Here is a 19,928-nt window from a genome sequence, read left to right on the forward strand (position 1 = left end):
GCAAGGTGGCATAATATACTGCACTATAAAATCACTATATTGCTTGGTGAAAGTTACATGGGATTTGATCGGAAAAAGATACGAATTGTGTGTTGGTGAAAACATTCCTCATTGTTCTATAATGGGAAAAAAGTAGCTAAACATCTCAATATGCTTGCCAAGTTTGTTTATGGGTAAATGCGGTTACACATAAAAAAAGTCAGCAAATAGGCTTTACCTTCCTTGAAAATCTTTGTCTTATGAAATAAGTCATATTTCCCTTTCACCATGAGAAAGGATTTGGATGAAACCCTTGGCATTTGCTCTAATTATGTTATAATATTATTCATCATTCTTAACTCAAAAGCTCAGTATCTGTATTAGTCATACCACTCTGAGCTCTTTATTAACCAGAAATACATGATATACTTTTTAAAACCATATACATTCAGATTCAATAGGCAGATGGTAGTTATTGAAAATTCCCCAAACTGCTGCAAGTTAAATTTAAACACAAGTTGACGGTTCACACATTTTTGGTAAGGGACTTGGATAAATGGAAACTGAATTTGATGACATTTACAAATATTTTCACTGTTTTCTTGGATGATTGCTTGATTCAGATGTGGTCTTTTCCTTTTTTCCCCCTTTCTCTTTCCTTCCAACTCTTTCCCAGGGAATTTACTGCCTTAAGATAACAACAGGAGATGAACTAACAGACATGGACCTCTAGACTGGATCTTTCATTGACTTACAGGCCCTAGTTACAGCACTGAAAAAGCTGTGAGCCCCACATATTGAGAATCATGAGTACGGTCTACATGTGTGAGGCCATAGAAAAGAAAAAATTTTCTCGTTGGATTTGTTTATTCAGGACAAACACGCTTCAAAGGGTATTCCAGAAAATACTAATCTTATAGAAAAGGCCACATGGTCAGATATTTTGGGCAGTAATAAGGCTTGCAGAGCTTTTTTTTTTTTAATGAAAATAGTTTCATTTTGGTTCATCCTATTTAAGAATGTTAGAAGATTGTATGTAAAAATCCAGACTTCTTGTTCTCTAGAAAAACTGAAGACATGACAATAATTTCTTGCAGCTTTCATTTGTCAGCAAATGAGTGCTTCATTAGTCAAGGACCACTCAACATGCTTGGATTCTGGAAGCCTTTTACTTTACTCCCTCTGTTTTAGTCTTTCTTGAGGACACACAGTATCTTTTGATGTATTAAAGGCTCTGAGAATCCTTTTAAATACTTCTACTTTATTTTGTTGAAAAAAATTTCCCTAATATATTTAATTATAGAAGTCTCTTGCTCCACATTTTGGGAGATACTGTTCTAGATAAATCTTTGGGTTTATGACTTCAGTTTTCACCTCTGAAATTTATAGATGAAATCAATTTGTAACATATTACATGGTACATAGATATGGACCACAAAATGCAAGCAATTCTGAATTGTTGGTATGAATTTTATGCTACCTCCTAGAAAATATTTGTTAAAGTGATTAGGAAGCTCAGATTTTGCAATAAGGTTTTCATTTCCATTTTTGGATGCTTCTATAGGCATTCAAGATGCAGAACAAATCCACCTAGTCAGAGTATTTATATATTCAATCAGATTTCAAGGTATATTAGAAGAGATGAAGGAGCCTCTGGATTTTACCCAAAGGTTAACTGAAAAATCCACTCTAGGAGACCCACTGTGCCACTGATCTAGTAACAGGCCCTAATAACACATATTCTGGAGAAAAGACTTTGGAGGAAAAAAACATACTTGCAGTGTGATATGATAAGTAACAGGAATGTACAGTAATATTATGTTCTACCAAAGTGCTAACATAATATCTACTTAAACAAGAATTTAAGTAGATAGTCTTTCCTAAAAGTGTCAGCTAAATAACTCTAAAAAAAGAATATGGACACAAACTGATCTTTGGGGGGCTGAACCCTGTATGTATCATCCAGGTGATCACTATGGAAGCCCAATAATAGGATTTGACATTTCATCTTGCTGGCTGAGAACACTGAACTTCTAGTAATGAATTTCTAGTTTTTAAATTATTAGAGTTGGAAATATTGGTTATGATATCAGCAATGACCCTGTGCAAATAATTCTGGTGGACTATGTGTCACTACATGAATGTTCTCTGGATTTGGCTAACTCTGATTGAGGAAAAATAAATGGCAAATGAAGAGGACACAATGATTTAGAAAGAAGTTATTTACCACTTTAATAGGGCTGTCCAACATTTGGTCACACAGATCATTCTGAAACCTAACTGCTTTAACAGTCTTTCATTCTCACCAGAAGAGATCTCTGAATACTCTTGGAAAAATCAAATCAAATATAGAAAGAGGTGCCATGATAAGACTTGTTGCTACAGCACTATGTTATTAATGATGTCAGACTTTGGATTTAATCGGAGGACATTTCTGCAGTTTAGGATAGCTATACAAAGCCTTAAGACACTGTATTTACAGAACTTAATACAGGGATCCATATTTGACCATCACTCTGCCAGAGTCTTAACAGCATGGTGGAGTGGCTCCCTCAAGAATCCTCATTTTTCTTATCTGTGGAAAAGCTAGTAGTTCTAAAAATATTTTCCTGGAAGAGGTTTAGAATGGTTATTATATATCAATTGAATATAAAGTATGGTTATGTAAGCCAAGCTTGCATGCTAATATTGCACAGGATAGAAAACAATAAATCAGGATGATGTGCTTCCTTGGGCCATCTGGTAGAAACAGAAGGAAGCTCTTGACTCGGTTGTTTTGATGCCTCAGATTCCAGGAGTCCACCTGTAGCTGGCCTTCCAGTGCCAGTGCCATGCCGACCTCTCAAAAGGGCACATGGTTTCCTTGCCGATAGCAAAAGAAATGACAAGAAAACAAAACAAAACATCCAAAACTCAAAGAGGTACACCAGCCGTCTCAAACTGTGCTACAGTTCATTTCTTGAAGAGAATATATAATATTTCAAAATATTATGTATATACATGTATTTCAAGTGGTACAAAGTAACTGTAGATCCAAATGAGAAGATAGTTGATCGTTCTTCGTAATCCCAAAAAATTTGCATTGAGAAAACCCATTTTTTTTTTTCTTAACCCACTTTCCATGGTACCGCCAAAACTTCGGGTCTTCTCACTCTAGGATACTCAGTGATACACAGTAAAAGCACTGTGCTTATCTGGTAATCAGTCAAAGTGCAAATAAGAAATCCATTTGGCTTCTAATGTATAAGATGTTTTAACTTTTTAAAATGCATTTTCCACAAAGTTGGTTTTCCTTTATTACTGTAACAAATGCTTCCGTTAGGTTCTTGGGTGAATCTGAAAGCAAAGAGAGAAAGAAAGAAATTTCAGGAAGAAAAGAAGGAAAAGAAGGCACGAAGAAAGAGGATTAGGAGGAAAATTAAGGACACCATGAATTTTTAGGATGTTGCTTCTTTCAAGTGCACTGAAATAAAAAATGTTCAAGTCTAGAGCAGCAGTTTTCAAACGGTGATCAAAGCACATGCACAGGCCACCGTATTTGTATCAATTCATTAATTTTTGCCACAAGTGAGGACACAGACTCTTGGAGCAATGGTTAAGCAGGACTGCGGTCATGGGCATGCAACCTATGTAACTGTGGGGAGCCCTGCGCCGAAAAGGACCTTGCACTTGGTTTAATGACCCGCAATTGCCATCTTGAAATTCGTAGTAATTTTTAAACAGGGGTTTTGTGTTTTCATTTTGCACTGGACTCTTTCTGTAAATTATGTAGTTATTCCTATGTCTGTCTGACGAGAATTTCATGAGAAGGAAATTCCTTAGCTTTGTCATGTTGGTCGCTCATAAGATGCAGAGGGGTGGCATAAGGTGAAGTCATCGCCAAGATTGGATCACACTTGTTGAGGAATTTAAGAGATCTCTACAAGGTGAGAAACTGTTCTACTCAAACAATGATATAATTTTCAAGGGCAATCAATGGCAACTTCTATAACTACTGATGTCATTCAATCCATTCAAATAATGATTCCAAAGACTCATATTCAGAAGGATGCATGCATGAGGAATCACTGGTTTAGAGTGTGACAATGGTTCTAATAAAGTTGAAGGTTCTATTTTAGAGTTCTAGGACTTAAAACAGTTTTCTTCATCATCTCTTAATTCTTTATAGTTTTAGAAACTGAGTATTCTGAGTCCAGGAGTGAAGTCCATTTAAAGCATTCAGGGTTAGGTAGGAATGGTAATACATGCTTGCATTCAAAAGTTGTTTGGGCCAGGGGCAGAATGTATAAGAAAACTTCACACATTTATTTTTTTTGACTCTTTCCATATAAATAACAGATCCTTTCAAACTTTGGTTTCCTATAGTCCAGTGGTGTTTATGACATTTGTTTTCACTGTCTTCTTTTCCACCAAAAGGAAGGAGAAAGGGACATTTCTGAAACTGACTTGGAATTGCCTTTTAAAAAAAAATTTGTAATGACCCTCCCTCTCCCCCATCCCACCCGACCTTAGGCCCTATCCTCCATAGAAGACCACGGGCCATGTCATGACCATCATCACATTCCCAAGACTTTAACTTTAGATAATAGAGGTTTAATACTATTTATTAAAGAAATGAATGAGTACACCTGGATCATTGTGGCAATTTTGATAGCATAGTTTATTCTTTAAGAAGATAGTTTACTCTTCCTTGCTGCAGTCTCTAAATACCACTCCCACTCCAACCTCCCCTCTTTCCCCATCATCTCGCTCTCTCAAAGGCATTTCTTGCAAAACGAATGGACTAGAGATCAAGACTGTAAAGACTCTCAGAACCTTTCACGCCTGGTGGAATTTTGAGTGAAGAAGCTGGAATATGTCAGAGCTGGTATTTTACTCCTCAGTAATATATTAAAAAAAAAAAAAAAACAACACTGGGGTGATTAGAATGGGTGGAGACACGCAAAACCATTAGGAGGATAAGGCCAGGAGGCTGTGGACAAATGACTGGTGAATTGTGTTGGGTAAGTCACAGGGCATACCACATCTGAAAAGATGGCTATTGTGGTTAGGTGTGTAATCTGAGGGGTTAGGTTGCAAACTGAGGTCTGTAACTTTCTCTTTTAGGGAATAAGACTCTACAGTGTACACTAACTGTTGATCTCCTCACTAATGTGAAAGACATTAACATACTGGGATGAAGGAAATCCAAAAAGTTGCTTGATATTTCCCCAGATATAAAACCAGATTACCTTCTGGTATTTTAATCTACTAATTTTCCTTCCTGAGTGATTTTGGATTTGTCCTCCTTTTATTCCCTTCCTCTTCTTGTCCCCAGACAATCATTGTTCACTTTCTACACCTAAGTTATTACAGCATTGTCAGACAACTTATTTCCTCAAAGGGGAAGTCTAGCTTTCTGAATTAAGTCATTATTCCTGAATACACAAGGTAGTAGATTCATTTTTGAATACATGAAATATAGCCTCTTCACCTTTCACATTTATGCTTTTCCTCCATCAGTTTAAAGAAAAGAGATAAACCAATGGGCATACACAACCATAGGAAAAAAAATCTCTAGTCAATATTTAGGCAGGTTAGTCTTACTACAAACTACCTACGAAGCAATGTAATAAAAAAACTGAAGCCATGATTAAGTAGGAACAGGGTTAAAATTTAGCCAACTTATGTTTTTCATATATCAGTTCAAAGAAAAGGGATAAACTAATGGATATCTAAAACCATAGGAAGAAAATCTCTAGTCAATATTTAGGGTAGTTTAGTCTTGCTCCAAGTTCCTAACAAAGCAATTTAATAAACCAACTGAAGCTATGATCAAGCAGGACCAGTGTTAAAGTTTAGCCAAGAAGCTTCACCCAGATGCACCAAGCTTCTTCTCAGAAGGCATCTATTTTACTATACCCATGCCATGTTTTTGGAACACCTCTCAAGTGTGACTACTTTCTCTTTATAGTGTCGCATTCAGGAAGTTTCCTCTTTCCCTATGATTTATTCTGCCAAGTCTCCTGAAAGGGAAGCCTCTGCTTGATTCTACTTATCTTCTCTCCTTTCTTCTGAATTTTATTGTCACCCAGATCCAATTTCCCCAAGATTTTCCTTCAGACTGTGTCCTGTTACCCTGGCTAGTCTATATTCTGTGGTGTCTGGTGGTTTAAATGAAACACTGAATTTCTACTCTCCACCTTCCTTAAAAAATGAGCATCCTAAAAATTTAAATTAGAGCACACTTTAAACCATCTTTTTGTTTATCTACATTTGAAAAAATGCTGAGAATTTTGGCTTAGGATGGTTAATTGGGAAGTAACTCAGATAATAGGGAGTTTATATGGAAAAAAAAAAAGTAGGGAGAAAGACTGAAGTCCCAGGAATCTTTCCTGCAAATTTTTTACACTGAAGTTCCTTTTAAAAAAATAACAGTTTGCAGGAAATTCACAGTTGCCATTAGCAATCTGAGTATATTTCTTCACTTTTCTACTTTTGTTTTTTCTTAAAGAACTCTTTGAATCAATCTTACCCATAGAACAAAAAGAGGTGATTTTCTTTATTCTTCCTTTCTCTTTAATAAGGTCTTGAATTTTTTACCCTAAAGGTTACTTCTTAAAGAACAATGAAAACATATGATTCCTAATTAAAATACATCTGTGACTTAACCTTTTAAAAGTTAAATTGTTAGGGTCAATATTTATACTCTGACAGGGAAAAATGCACAAGGCATACTAAAAAAATTCATATAAAACCTATTTTTTAGAGCATATGATCTAAGAACTGGTGTTAGCCATTTATTTGGGAGGGAGCGCCTATGTATATATCACCTGGACTTGTGGCTTTTGTGTTTAAAAGTGTTCATTTAAGCATGAATTTCTTTGTAAAGAAGGGGAAAGAAAATTTGTCAATTGCAGTGTTTGGGTTTTCGTAAGGTTTGAAACATTCACCTTTTTCTGTCTTCTTTTTTCCTTCTCTAAAGAGAGACTTGAGAATTCTTAGTTGACTGACGTGCCACACATACGGCTATAGAGGACTCTCTTATTTCCTTGCCTGAAACAGATGCACACATCAGAAACAGGCACATCTTCTGCTTTTAAACTGCCTGTAAGGGTGATTTATTTCTCTTATACTGTTCAACTATTAGGATTGCGTTCAGCCCACCTAGTGGTGAAGTGAACACAGTGTATACTGGGCTCTATTACCATGATCAGATTCCACACCATACTTTGGTGATTCGGAAGAATGTCTAGGATGTATTACCGCAAGCATGATGGTTTTACAATAAACTCTACGAAAGTCAAATAAAAGAAAGTGACACACAGGTCACAAATAAGCAGAATTAACAATTTCTCTGTTTTGTTTTATTTTCTGTCAGCCAAAGAGTCTTCTCATTGGTACTCTTGGAATTTTACATATCTAAATTCTGAAATATTTTGACTCACGTTATTGCTTTTTAAGGAGTTTTAAGTCTGAAGGTACTATGAGAACAAGTATTACCGTCAATAAAGGGTGATTGCTTATCACTTGGAATAGGGAATGGAGATTTGGCGAAGAGTATGTCAGCAACATGTTCAAAACAACGGCTACTGACTGGCTAAAATTCAGAGTAGCTTAAAACTAACTTGCGAGGGTATCTTCAAATTATCTGGCAAAATCATCTTCATGAAAAATGTAACCAAAGGGAAACCAAAAATCCATACTCTAGACCAGCTAATTAAGATGACTTCTGGGGTAAGTAGCACAAGCTAGGTTCAGTTTTAAACACTCTCTTCTGTAGGTGTGTCTTTGAAATGAAATACAACAGTCTGGGTTGAGCTTCTTGGCACCTTCAATTTGTAGCTTAACAGGCTAGGATGGTTTCGACAAGCCTTCTGGCTGCAAGCCAGGGAGGTGGAGCCATTTACTGGCTAACATGGTCAGTACAGGCAACTAAACTAGAAAAAGAAGAGTCTTCACTTATAAAAAGTTTCATAAAGTGTTATGTTTTCTGCATCACAAAAATGCAAGAACCAATTTTATTTTTTGAAAGGAAAATTCTGAGAAGAAAGACCAGGTTAAGACTCATGATTTAGGGGCTGGAATCAGATATGCCCTTTGAAATTCGGATCGCTCTTTTGGAAACTTACAAGTTCAACATACTGGAATTTTAACTAGTGGAGCTTGCTTTAAAAAGTACTCAATACTTGCAACATACACACATAAAACAGTGCTGATATTCTCATGATACATGTACATATCACCATACTGACTGTTAAAATACTAGTAGACTTTTCTATAGTGAATAGTTACTGTCTTACATACCCTAAAGGATCACCCTCAATACTCCCATTAGAACTTTCAAACTTTCCATGAACTAGTAACTACAGAGTCAACAACTGGCCTAGACTGGCCTCTCTAACCTGTTGCAGCCTCATGACACCAGTTCTGATGGGCTGGGTAGCCTCATATACATCATTGCATATTTTGAAGCCAATTACTGCTTCAACCACACAAAGCAAAGAACAATTATTCACATCAGAGAAACCTTTCATCTCCCTAAAAGAGCATCAAAAATTCCTTTAAACAACCTTTAGAAAATGGCAGTACTTAAATGCAGAAGTTTTTAGAAAACCATCTGGATGAATTAGGCAAGATCCTTATTTTATTGTCTATTCTGCGCACCATAGATGTCCAATGCATTATCCAAATACCCGCCTCACTGCCCCTCTTCCCTTTGGCGATGGCAGCCTAGCTTTGTTTATGAGTCCATAACAGAAACACTAAACTGCTCAGTATGGAGAAGTCAAGTTCAATCTCTAACTTCTCTTTGATGGATGGACACTGATCTGAATAATCAAAAATAGTTTCTGCTGGGGAAAAAGCTTCTTTCTCTCCTGTTCAAAGCTTCTCTGGGTGCTATTTATACAACACAAAGGCAAACAGTACAGTTTGTAACATGTATGAGACATTTGAAAAAAAAAAAAGAAAACAACTTACCCTTGTGGTCTTGATTTTATTGCCTGTAGCACACATCCATCCAGAATTATCAGGGAGCGTCTTACACTCCTCTCCTTCTAGACAAGGCTCCATCTCACACCACCATTTCCCGATCACAATGGAGGCTGTGCAAAGAAAGGAAACAAGTCTGTTTGCAATCCATCTAACCTGGGCATGAGACTGTGTCCTTCTATAGATATTAATGTTCTTTGAGACGCATTAGGTCCTTTTTAACCTTTCATGATTGGGTAAGAACACTATTAAGAAGAGTAAGATTTTAACTTAAAACATCTTAAAATGCAAATATAATGATGCCATGTAGTTTCATCAAGCTATATTTTGTCCAGAATCTCCTTGTATGATGAAAATATGAAGAACGGGGACATTCACTTTTTAGAGAAACTTCTGTGTTAGTTTTGTAGATCAAGGACTTGGTACTTTTTTTCAGCAAAAGGAACAAAAGGGCTAAATGTTCTTCAGGATGACTGACTGAGCTGTTCTTTCTCAGAAAGGCCAGTTTATTCACCCCCAGCATTAGGGTTTATCTCCCAGCATAGGGCCTTTGAGAATTAAAAAAAAAAATTTGAAAAAAAGAAAAAAATGAATTGATGGAAAGTACAAAAGAAAGCCTGAGAAATTAACACCAACAGTCATAATAAAGGAAACTATATGTTTACAGTCAAAAGTATATTTGATGTGAGCTTTCAATGTGTTTCCTTTCAATGTGTTTGAAATGGTATGAGTGGAATTTTAAAATCTGAGCCTCTGATAAAACAGCTCTACTTTTTAGGGTGACACCGAGATGACCACATTAGGAAGCTGGTGATGAATTTAGTGGCTGAATTTATAGCACACTTTTTTGGATAATAAGATTTTATAAAACTAGAGACTGGATTCACTCAGTACAAATTAAGCAGCTCCAGAGTTTTAATATCTTTAGTGAAAATGATTTCTGCATAAGCATTGGTTATTTCTGAGGATCCTCAAGGCATTTAAAAAAAATTTTATTTTTTAATCAAATTCACCTGGGCTTTTTCATGAAAAATCCTTAACATATCTGTGAGCATTTCTTTTGTGATCTTTCCAAATGACTATCTTTACACTGAACTGGAACTCAAGGTTTTTATCTAAAAAAAAAAAAAAGTCGCTTTTCAGTCCCTCACATTCCCACATTGTCTCTACCGTGATGTTTTATTTCAAAACAACAAAGAACCCACAGGACATCTCTTAACATCACGGGGCATTAATGTTAAAATGAAATGGGGTTCATGGTATAGGGAAGCAGGAGCACATTAAAATTCTCTATCCATCCAGCATACATTAGAGGGATCAGACTGCTACCTCAGAAGCAGAATGACTTAAACATCCAGACATTTATCTGCATTTAAATTTCCCTCTTCCACACTTTTCTTATTTCAGACTTTCCCTCCTTTAGAATTCAGTCTTCCTCAAACTTCCCTTTGAACAAAAATTATTCTGCAGGATTACATATGCAAAATTATATCTGTTTTATTATATGGTCAATTTAAAGATTTTTTTCGAGGGTAACTTTGCCTACATTTGATATACACCTTTGGACTAGACCAAATCACAGAAAACACAATTCCATTGGATAGAGCAAGCAGAGGAAGTAGAATCTTGCATATTATTCTATCCATATACAACACAATGTGATATTTTTGAAAAACTCAGACTAAAGCCAGAAAACACAAATCCTCTACTGCAAGGCTCTCCAGCCTCTGGACCATGGACCTGTCTCACCTTCAGATCAGCAGTGGCATTACATTGGAAATAAAGCGCACAAAGGGCTTCCCAGGGGGCTCAGATGGTAAAGAACCTGTCTGCAATGCAGGTCCAATCCCTGGGTTGGGAAGACCCCCTGGAGAAGGGAATGGCAACCCACTCCAGTATTCTTGCCTAGAGAATTCCATGGCCAGAGGAACCTGGTGGGTTACAGTCCATAGGGTTGCAAAGAGTCAGACACAGCTGTTAAACTAACATAAAGGACACAATAAATGCAATGATCTTGAATCATCTTGAAAGATTCCCCCCACATCCAGCCCGTGGAAAAACTGTCTTCCACAAAATCAGCCCCAGGTGCCGCAATGGTTGGGGATCACTACTCCAGAGGGTCCAAACTGATTATGAACGCTTTGAATAATTTTCTTTTTAATAGTAGGGTTCAGCATCAGGCTATGGAGAAGAAGAAGTATCTTGTTATGAATTAAGAGGCCTTGTGTGAATTAATAGACTGACAATACTAAATAGAGAAGCATATATTTTGGAAGCAAGAAAAACGTATGTTGTGCTGAAGGGGAATAAAACCAGACGGCAAAGCTTTCAGGAATGTAAGATACAAGTCAGTGTTCGGCAGTGCTTCTTGAGAGCTTCCAAGTTGAGGCTCTCTTCTGGCTAGAGCTCGGTCACACACAAGCCAGTGACACTTGCCATCCTTGTCCACTTAAAGCCCACCTAATAATTCAGTATTGTGCCCTGCATCTCGACCAACAAGAACAGAGACCCTCTGATCTTTGCTCCGAGGGGAAACTGCCTTTCCCAAAGTTCTTAGATTTAGCATTTGTCCCCCTTCATTCACAGAGGCTCACAGATAATGAACAACTGCTGGTAAGATCAGCCGTTAGTATCTTTGCCTCTTTCTAAAGGAGCCTGTTCCTCTTCTTCAGGCTGCTCTCTGCCCTTTCACAGATGACCTACTTTGTTGCAAGTTAACAAAGCAGTTTCTCCTCTTTCTCTCAAGCTTTAATATCTCCCGAATGAACACGTAGGCTGTAGGAAAAGGAATGCACCTCAAATCCTGAGTATCACTTTTAATTCAAGTTTATAAAGACCCACCGGCATGGAGGGGAATAGAAAAAGCTTTTTAAGAATAAAAATGTCCCAGATCTGCCGATGGTCTCGAAAAATTAGTATTATAGTTGCCTCTCCTACATGGAGTTTGATGACTTGGTATTCCCTCTGGCTTATTAGAATCTAGTTCATTTTTCTAGGATCGCTTTTCTTAAGATGCTATTAGACTTCTGTTGTTTCTGCTTTGTGTATTACAGTCATTTTAATACCTATTATTTTATGGCCTAGGTCAAAATATAGTTTCTCAATCCCCCTTTTTAAATGAACTCATATTTCCTGAAATGTCTTTAAAAAAATTCACAAAGAAAGGATTTAAAAATTGCCTCCTCTTCTCCCAATGTGGAAGCTACTGAAAACCTTCTGAATATTGGACAAGGAATGAACAATTGGATTTAATAAAATGAGCTAATATTAATGCTAGTTAGTTGTTTTTAACAATTTTTCTTACAGAGATAAGTGTAATATTAAAACTGTAAATATAAATAATTCTAAGATAACTTGCATTATAATGGTCAGTTCAATGAAACAAATGATAACTGACATTTCTGAATGCTTCTTGTGTGTCTCTATGTTAGATACTTATAAATGTATAATTTTAGTCTTCAAAGCAATCCTATGAAGTAGATACCATGAGACTCTTTGTTTTTTAGATAAAAAAAATAAAGCCCAGAAAGGTTAAGTAACTTTCCCAAACTTATATAGGTAGAGAAGTTCAGAAATTTATACAAGAATTCAGGCCTGCTTGACCACAAAACCCATGTTTTCCACCATGATAGTGTTAACTCATTTTAGTTTTGAGTTTAAAAATAATAGTTCCCTAAGAAAAACATGTATTGATTTATAAGTGGATGAATGAATTCTCTCTGCTCTATTATTATTGAAAATAAATTTTTTATCAACATGAACACTTGCAGAAAACAAAAACATTCAGTTTTTTGTAAAATTAACTTAAAAAATAATTTGGGGAGGGACAGTTGATCACACTTGTTTCTTCCTAGTCTTAGCTACATATTGCTTCATTTCATTTGTCATAGCATTTTAAGAGAAATTCCCAAGAGTGAACACTTTATGAGCCCATAAGAAACTTATGAGGTAGATGTCTAACTGCTCTAAGAACTTTTCTGTCTTAGAAGAAATGAGTTAATTAAATATCAGCTGCAAAACCCAACTCTCTCTTACCTGTGGTGATTATGAAAAAGAATCTTAAAAGTCCCTTTTAATCCTGGGATTCTGAGATTCTATGAATGCACCATATTCAGGAAAATATCTGATCTTCAACTTTTTCAAGAATGTTCATCTTTCCTTGAGACATCCTTAAAATCACTAAGGCCACTTTAATCATGAGTCTTGATTTCGCCCTTACACCAGGTCCTATTGCTATTAAGCAGAAGAGAGACCATAAAAGGAGAATGAATCCATTTTTTCGTGATAAATTGTAAGTGGAGCATAAATCCCATTTTTTTTATTTTTTGGGTTGCTGTTCACTGTGAGGAATTTTCCCATGAAAATAGAATGGGATATAATAAGCAATGGGCTTAATATATATTAAAAAAAATACTGTCTAAGAATTGTCCTTTTAAAAAATCATTTCAGTAGATGTTTGAGTTTTGGTTCAGCAAATGTTTACTGGGTACTTTGCATGGTCAAAGCTCTCTGATTTGCTGAGAGTGATAAAATAATGAACATGACATAGTCCCTACCCTGAGAGCCTACAGCTTAGCTCAGGGTTTCTCAATATGAACACTATTGGCATTTTAGTATGACTTATGGTAAAGGGAAATAAATGAATAAAAAGTGCTCCTCCAGTAGTGAATATGATAATGTACTAGAACAGCAGACTCACGATTGGGAGTAGTAGGAAAATAGAAACTCTTAGTAAGATTGTAGAAGTTTCTTAAAGTGAGGAGCCTGAGCTTTAAAAAAAATTGTTTTGTCATTAACTTATTTTTTAAGGAAAGGTAAGTCATTGAAGATTCTTGATTTTCCAAGCAAAGGGAGGACCTATTTATAGGGGTGATTGGGGGAAGATGAATTTGGCAGTGATATGCAAGATGCAAGAAGGAAGAAGCAAGAACCTGAAATACCAGGTAAGCACCACTGCCTCCAGATGGAGAAGCGACAGGTCTTGACTTTTGGATGCCTGCTCCAGAATTGTGAAGCACGGTAGAGCAGAAAGTGATGTTAGGAACTTCTGGGGAAACACAGTTGCCAGTATCTCAACGAGGTTAATTGTAATCCTAACCACACTGGACACTAATTATTAACTTATTAGCTCATGTGTCAGGGGCTTCCCTGGTGGCACAAGGGAAAAGAATTTGCCTGCCAAACAGAAGACCCAGGTTCGATTCCTAGGTTGGGAAGATCCCTTGGAGAAAGAAATGGCAACCCACTCCAGTCTTCTTGCCTGGGAAATACCATGGACAGAGGAGCCTGGCAGGCTACAGTCCATGGGGTTGCAAAGAGTAGAGCATGACTTAGCAACTCAACAGCGACAGCAAACAGCTCATATGCCTGCATACTCCTTCTACTCACTAGGTAGTGAATTCCTTGAGGGCACAGATCATATTACATTCATCTTTGAATGGCATACAGTAGCTTAAGACAGGTTCATTCACTCATAAATAAATGAATAAAACAATGAAACAAAAAAGAGAAAGAAAAAATAGTGACTATTTCAAAGGATTGTGAGGATCACATGAGAAATTCATCCCAAGCACTTTATATTGTTTAGCACTCAGCAAATGTTTAATAAATATTAGCTATTATTATCATCAGCAGCAGCATTTTAGTACTCAAAAGAATAAAATCATTCCCAAAGAGAAAAGGCAATTCTTCACAAAGTTAGCAACTACACCATTGTTCTTCAATATTATGCCAAACTCTCAACTTGCTTCTATGACTTCTGAGAGTTTGAGCATAAATTAAATGACTGAACATATGATTGCATTCATGTTCCCAGAAGTAGGTTATAAGTACATCAATCAAGACAAATTTCCAGGCTCATTTTTGTGCAACCTGTCATGCAATTTAAAGCAATGGCTGGGACTCCATTAGAAGAAAGGGACAGCTCTCCAGCCTCCATTTTTGCACAGGTTGTTGGAACAGCTGTTATGAAGCTCTTCTTCAAAAGACCTGCAGTGACTCCTGTGTGTGATTGTCTTTATCAAAGGAAACAGAAAATTAAAGGCCCTGAATAACATTGCCTATATACATTCTGAGCTCCCTCTTTCCTGTAAGCTCATGTTTAAGAACTGGATCCAGTTCGGAGGGATTAGGGAATGGTTAAGACTTTTAAACTTTCGGGTATGTGATAGAGGGACCCAGGTTTGAACCTTAACTCCATCACTTATTGGTAGAATGGCTTCTGAAAGTTCTTTGGTTCAAGTCTCAGGTTCCTGAGTTATAAATGGAGTTAATAAAAATCACCACTGGTAATTGTGAATTTTAGATGAAATAAGATACTTAGCATAGTATCTAATAAGCTTTATGCTCAACACAGGGAAAACTATTACTATTATTCATCCATGTGTCCTCTAGCCAGCTATGTATGCATTCATGCAATTATCTTTACAGAGAGTGAGTGTCTTTTTTAACGGAAGTTTATCCCAGTTTTGGAATGCATATATTTGTTTTTTTACTGTACTGATTAGACTGTACTTCTTTATAGGATCTATAATATATTTCAGAGACATACACAGAATTAATAGCTGATGATAGGATTGATAAGCATTACTTCTCTTCTACTAATTCTATTCTAGTGCTTTTCAAACAGAGGCAGTTTTATCCTGGTGAAGGTAGAGGTGAGGATGTGGATAGTGAAACGGGTCATACTTAAAGCCACAAGATAAATGTGGTACAGTCTCCTTGAGTAATAGTTTTCCTTGGAGGTATTTGAAGAAAAACGTTATCTTTTATTCATTTGAAAGCTATTCATTAACTATTGTGCTGGACATAAGAGAGACATGGTTCCAAAGTGGCACACAATCTCTTGTGGGAAATAAACACTGTACGTAATGATGGGGTAACATGTGTTTACAAATTGTGATATGTAGAAAAATATGACATGCTTTAAGGGAAACTAAATGGATCTGATTTAGAGTGTCAGCATGATGGCAGGAAAGAAGTCCTCACCGAGGAGGTAATCTAACCACCAAGTAATCACCAACGTATCTTCATACTGAAGCAAATAAATACATTTCTTATGAGGTAAAAGGTTAACTTTACCTGAATTTTTTAAGATAAAACACAAAGAAGTATTTTACTTGTCATGGGCTTTCTTATCAGGATGCAGGGGTACCATCCCCACTGCTTTAGGAAAAAAAAAAAACCAAACAACACCGTCTGCTTGGTAAGAGAATTCTTAGACCCTTTGCCAGTTTAAGGGAGCACTCCTAATTCCTGCCAGCAGTAATATCCCTCCTTGTGTCTGGACGCTAGGACTGGAGTCTCTGGCTTATTTGTGCTTTTGTACATGACAACTCTATTCATGCATCCACTTATAATTCAAACACTGGATGTTGGTCTTGCTTTCCTTAAACTGATGGTTATATTTTTGAATTTAATTCATATATACATATATATATTGCACTTATGTAAGTACATCATTTAAATATATGGTTAAGAAAGAACACAAAGAATCAGTTATTAGATAAAAAATCCTACTGTACATTTCTCAAATTTTCAAAGTTAACATTTTATGTTAAAGACTAACTCTGAGGTTTACAGTAAATAGAAAGTGAAATTCTGTTGTTCTTATTTTTTCCAACCATAAAAACTTTACATTTTTTCCTCCTTAATTTTAAAAGTAATAAATATTCTTCTCTAGAATTCAAAGCATACAGATAATTAGAAAAAGGAACATAAACCTAATTGCATTAGGCAGAGATAAACTGCTCCATTTGAGTATGTTTTTCCTAGACTTTCCCTCTGAGTATTCATGACATAGCATCCAAAATGATCTTTAAAAATGCAAATAATTTCCTACCATTCATCTTTTTAATCCATCACAGAGAATAAATCCTAAACTCCTTACAATGGCTTTCAAAGATCCACATCACTTGGCCCCTCCTAACTCCCCAACCCACATTTTCCACCATCCCTATCTCCCCCCATCTCCCCCCATATTGTTCCAATCTCTCTGCCCCTCTAGCTTTTCTGCACACCTGTAAAGCTCTCTTTCTCTCTTTTTTATTTGGCTACTCATCTGTCTGGGCTATGTTCTCCCAGAATTGACATTGCTGCTGCTGCTGCTTTGTGTCCGACTCTGTGCGACCCCATAGACGGCAGCCCACCAGGCTCCTACATCCCTGGGATTCTCCAGTCAAGAACACTGGAGTGGGTTGCCACTCCTTCTCCAATGCATGCATGCATGCTAAGTTGCTTCAGTCATGTCTGACTCTGTGTGACCCCAAAGATGGCAGCCCACCAGGCTTAATTTTAATTCTTTGTTCTCTAAGTGGCCTTTCCCGATAACTTTTTCTAAACTAATTCATACTCTCTTTCCCTGCCACTTCGCATCATATTCTGCTTTGCTTTTCTTGATAGCACATACTACTATACTACCCGAATTTACAGAATATGTTATTGACCTAATACTTGTCTTCTCCTCCCACCTGATGGTAAGCTCCATGAAGGTTTGGACTTTGTATTTCCAAATGGCTAGAACAGTGCTAGAACATAGTAGGTGGTCAGTATATATATTTAAATTGTTTGAATAAATATATTTACCAACACATACATACCAACACATACCATAATCATACCACACACACTGTCTTGTACCCTTCTTTAAAACCTAAACACTGAATCATAAACATTCCCCCATGCCGATTAATAAGTAATAGGCATCATTATCTTAGTGCCTGCATAATATCCCATAGGAGGGCTGCAAAACTGATTTAACCAATCCCCTATTATTGGAAAGTTGTCTTTTTTTTGGGGGGGGTTGGTTGCTATTAGAAAGGATGCTTATACAAATGACCTTGCACATACATCTTTGCAACATATTTATTTCTCTAGCATGAATTCCAAGGAGTGGAATTTCTGAGTCAAGAGGTTAAAAAAAAATATGTTTGGTGCTTGGGCTTTCCTGGTGGCTAAGATGGTAAAGAGTCTGCCTGCAGTGCAGGAGACTCGAGTTCTATCCCTAGGTTGGGAAGATCCCCTGGAGAAGGAAATGGCAACCCACTCCAGTATTCTTGACTGGAAAATCCCATGGACAGAGGAGCCTAGCGGGCTACAGTCCATGGGGTCTCAAAGAGTTGGACACGACTGAGCGACTTCACTTTGGTGCTTGTGATATATATATCATCAATGGGTCCTCCAGAAAGTTGATACTAACTGGTATTTCCCACCAAAAGTACCCATTTCTCTGCACAGCTGCGCCAATACTTGCTTGCATTGTTAATAATTTCAGTGAATTATGGATTTTGTCTGTCTTTTGAGGGGTACAGAAATATGTTGCTTACCTAGTGAGCCCAGCTAACTGCCAACTTTCATAGTCCAACTTGACTATCAAAAGAGTGACCTAATACAATAATAAAGTCTCAATTTATTTGTGAGTAATTCCTCCTTGAAGAAATCCGACTGAGAGGGCTGTCACAGAATAGAGAATGGCATAGTGAAGGTACTAAGCCCCAAACAAAACCCACCCCACTATGTTGGAGCTCTTAGTGCACACTGATATCTCCTGGAGTCCCCGGTGGATAGTATGTGGCTACTGCACATGGATCGCTCAGGCTTAGCCAACCCAGTGTGGAAAATCTTGCTATTTCTGAACAGAACAAGCACTTAAGCTGTCCTTCTGAAATTCTGTGTCCCTGGGAATTGTAAAGTCAATCCGTTTACATTCATGGCAATAAATGGGGAAAGATATTAACATTGATGTGGGTATAAAGAGGAACTCCACAATGGTTCTGCATTTTAAATCAAAGGAGAAATCAGATTTTAAAATGATATTTACAAGCAACTTTCAAGACACTTATACATCTATATACCTTTTGGGTGCTAGCTCTCTGTTCTTACAATGTGAGAAATTGCTCTTTATAGGGTATATTTATTTTCTCAATTTGAAAAGGTAACTTTAAAGGTTATTATTAGATTATACAATATAGTTTATTTTCTAGAATGGCTACAGATTTAACAGAATCAAATAATGCTAGTTAAGTACCATTTTTTTCCTTTTCATAGGTAAGGTAATCACTTTTACAGTTATTGACATATAAATCTATCGCTTTGGTTGGTTCCAGTTTATAAGTGATCCCAAATATTAAATTACTCCCAGAAAATTCTTGGCATCAAGATCCTTTGCAAAAACAGTGCCTGCCATCTGAGCCGTAATGGGAAAGTTGCACACTGATTGTAAGGTCTTTCATTTTAATTTTGCTCCCACTAGAGAAGATTGATATAAATAAAATTTAAATAGAAAACACATTTCAGATGCCAGCAGTAGAAAAGACTTTGTCAGCCTAATGAAAAGATATCAATTTTCTCGATTTTATTCAATAAACTGTGAGTCATTTTCTAAATGGATTAGATTAAAGGCAAGTTCAAACTTCCAGCGAGATGTTCTTGGTACTGAGGGAGACTTCAGACAAGGGAGAGAGAACAGGACACCCGGAACCTTGTAGGCCTCTTCAGATCTATGCAAATTGACAGCAAGCTGGAGACAAGTGTCTCAAACATGACTTTACCTATTGCCTTAGAAGCCAAATCCTGGGGAATTGAATGGGAAATATTGTTTCTCTTATTTTGTTAGGATGTTATGCGTGGCTGGTCGAATTACAACTGAGAGCATGGAAATCTGGGGAGGACTGAAGCTTGGATGAAGAGCCTATGACAGTCAGTGCTTTATATGCCTGTCTCATAAATGTTTGATAAAATAAGACAAAAACATGCTGTGATGCTACCATACCCACACCGTCTCTGGGGAAGACTTTGATGCCTTTTGATTAGAATTAATTTAACTTCAGAAAACATAACCCAACTTTCATGTGAGGATGAGATGTGTAAACCCTGATCACAGAGTGCTCTTGAATCTAATTTTATTTGTGTATATGTGTTTGAAATGGCAAAATATTTTGATAACTGGTTGTTTTTATAATTTAGCAAGAACTGCGTGG

At 36.8% G+C, this 19,928-nt stretch overlaps 1 protein-coding gene across 3 annotated transcripts in view; it reads right to left on the bottom strand.

Annotated features, from left to right (window-relative positions):
- Positions 1 to 2,186: 2,186 nt before the first annotated feature.
- Positions 2,187 to 19,928, bottom strand: part of TAFA1 (TAFA chemokine like family member 1) — a 501,734-nt gene continuing 483,992 nt past the window's right edge. For 2 of the 3 annotated variants that reach the window (XM_070455704.1, XM_070455703.1), the window contains exons 4-5: positions 8,941 to 9,065; positions 2,187 to 3,315 (exon numbers count right to left, since the gene is read on the bottom strand). In XM_070455704.1, the coding sequence (XP_070311805.1) occupies positions 3,298 to 3,315; positions 8,941 to 9,065 (143 nt within the window). In that variant the 3' untranslated portion in view covers positions 2,187 to 3,297. Of the gene's footprint in view, positions 3,316 to 8,940; positions 9,066 to 19,928 lie in introns of those variants that run through there. The other variant, XM_070455705.1, reaches the window with a different exon arrangement.

Source organism: Odocoileus virginianus, chromosome 26 (genome assembly GCF_023699985.2).
Source record: "Odocoileus virginianus isolate 20LAN1187 ecotype Illinois chromosome 26, Ovbor_1.2, whole genome shotgun sequence".
NCBI classification, from domain to species: domain Eukaryota; kingdom Metazoa; phylum Chordata; class Mammalia; order Artiodactyla; family Cervidae; genus Odocoileus; species Odocoileus virginianus.